Here is a 1,927-nt window from a genome sequence, read left to right as displayed (position 1 = left end):
GCCGTCGTGGGCCCGCGGGCCAAGCCGACGCCGCTGCTCCTGGCCGCGCCGCCGGCGCTGGTCGCCGCCAGAGGCCCCGCACCGCCTCGAAAATCCCGCCGCCCGCAGCGCCGCAACATGCCCTCACCCCCTGTCCCCCCTGCGGACCAGCATACACTCAGGGCCTTTGTGCACGCTTGCTTTGAACGGCGAACAGTGGCCCCTTAAATCCCTGTCACGCAATGCTGATGATGCCAAGTCACATCCCATGAGCCTGGATGGCTCCAGGAGCAGGCGACCACGGGATCTTGTAACACTCCTAATCCTAATCCTAATCCTAATTCCCTGTGCGCTCACATCCATGTTGTGGGACGAGGGGGTCATCTCCTCGTACTTCTTGCCCGTGAAGATGTCGATGCACACAAAGTTGCACTTGGCGTGGCCGTGCTTGCCGGTCTTGGAGGTCGACACGTCCACCACCTGCGGCGCGGGAGGTCGCCGACGGAAGGGGAGGGGGCAGGGGGGGCTTCGTTCGGGGTGGCCCCGGGCGCCGACAGGCGGGGTAGGGGTCCAGCCGTGCAGTGGCTGTCCGTGCGTGCGAGATGCTCGGTGCAGGTGCCGGTAATCGTCGACGCACGCACATATGCATGCATACACACGAACCTAACACACGCACATGCAAGCGGCCGCAGCTGTCGCGGCTCCTGTTTAAACGAGCGCGCGCGCGCACCTTGCAGGGCCTGCCCTTGGCGACCATGAACCCGTTCTTGCGGATGGTGCCCGCCTGCTGGGGGTAAGTCAGAGACGCACCGGCGTCGGTGCTCTCGAACGTCTCGTGGTGCTCCTCAGAGGCCATGGCTGCGGCGGGGGCGGGCGCGGGGGCGGGGCCTGCGAAGCGCGGCGCAGAGGGAACGGGATGGGGCAGTGCTGGGTGGGTGCGCCGAAAGGAGAGGGCAGCGCCGCGCGGCCGCAGGTGGCAGCTGATGCCCAGTATGCGAATGGATGCGCGCTGGGCACGCTGCCGCGCATGCCCCAAGGGGCGACGGCCATCGGCGGCTGCGCCGTGCGCAGCGGCAGCGCCAGGCAGTGCGCAGGCCGCGATGCTGCGCAGCGGGTCCATGTGACGCCTAGCTCCGCACTGCCCTTCTACATCGCTTCCCACAATTCAGAATGGTGCATACAACGAAAAGGCACAAGCCTCTGCAGGCCTGGCGCCTGATCACACTGGATGCGATGGGCTGCGTCCAATGCGGCGCGCTGCCCCTGGTGTTTCAGGCCAGCGGACTAGCCTCGCGAAGTTTCCTGTTGTAATCAAGATTTTTTGCAACAATACGCGCTGCTGCCAGCCCGCGGGCCGCACCTGGGGAGTGGGTGGGCCGCCTTGCAGGGAGGCTAGGCCTTGATGCTGGTCTTTTTGACCTGTTGAAACAGGCTTTCAGCAACAAAAGGGGTAAAGCTGACGATCGCGGCGAACAAAAGCGGATTCCATGCACACCAGTGCCCCTGTGAGTCCTCCCTAGTTTGATTGTTCCGGCGCTTCCGATGCTTGCCTACACCAATGATGTCCAGATCTCGATTCAGTTGCCGCTCAAACATTGTTTAATTGACCGTCTTGTCCCTCGACCCGCTAGTGTGAATGGACATCGGAAGCAAGGCCGGACCCCGGTTGTGGGCTTGGAAGGCCCTTGGATGAGGCCACTTGATTCTGCAGTGATACATCGGAATGCCCCGCTCATGCCAGCACGTGGCGTATGCAGGCCTCCTGCTGCTGCTCCTCTCGGCGACGTGGCCGGGCGCGAAGTCGGAGGACGGCGTGTCACCCGCAACGCCGCCGACGCGGCCGCCCGCAGCCTCGCTTCTACCATGCTCACAGGTCAGAGGCCCCGCTTGCCATGCACGGCCCGCCCCGCCCCGCCTTCGCGGCCCGCGCGCGTCATGCCCCAACCCC

At 65.0% G+C, this 1,927-nt stretch overlaps 2 protein-coding genes across 2 annotated transcripts in view; one reads left to right on the top strand and one right to left on the bottom strand.

Moving 5' to 3' along the window:
- Window positions 1-238: 238 nt before the first annotated feature.
- MNEG_13298 (Eukaryotic translation initiation factor 5A-1) lies at window positions 239-835 on the bottom strand (the record flags this gene model as incomplete). The annotated part of the gene is made up of 3 exons (XM_014038231.1): window positions 239-253; window positions 337-459; window positions 710-835. The coding sequence occupies 3 exons, from the start codon at window positions 833-835 to the stop codon at window positions 239-241; spliced, it is 264 nt and encodes an 87-aa protein (XP_013893685.1).
- Window positions 836-1,466: 631 nt separating this feature from the next.
- The window catches only part of MNEG_13297 (hypothetical protein), a gene marked incomplete at both ends in the record, with an annotated part of 1,727 nt that continues 1,266 nt past the window's right edge, over window positions 1,467-1,927 (top strand). The window contains one exon of the mRNA XM_014038230.1: window positions 1,467-1,484. Within this exon, the coding sequence (XP_013893684.1) occupies window positions 1,467-1,484 (18 nt within the window). The remainder of the gene's footprint in view (window positions 1,485-1,927) is intronic.

Source organism: Monoraphidium neglectum (genome assembly GCF_000611645.1).
Source record: "Monoraphidium neglectum strain SAG 48.87 unplaced genomic scaffold scaffold03741, whole genome shotgun sequence".
Taxonomy (NCBI): domain Eukaryota; kingdom Viridiplantae; phylum Chlorophyta; class Chlorophyceae; order Sphaeropleales; family Selenastraceae; genus Monoraphidium; species Monoraphidium neglectum.
Note: the sequence above shows the minus strand (reverse complement) of the source record. Positions and strands in the feature narration are given on the sequence as shown.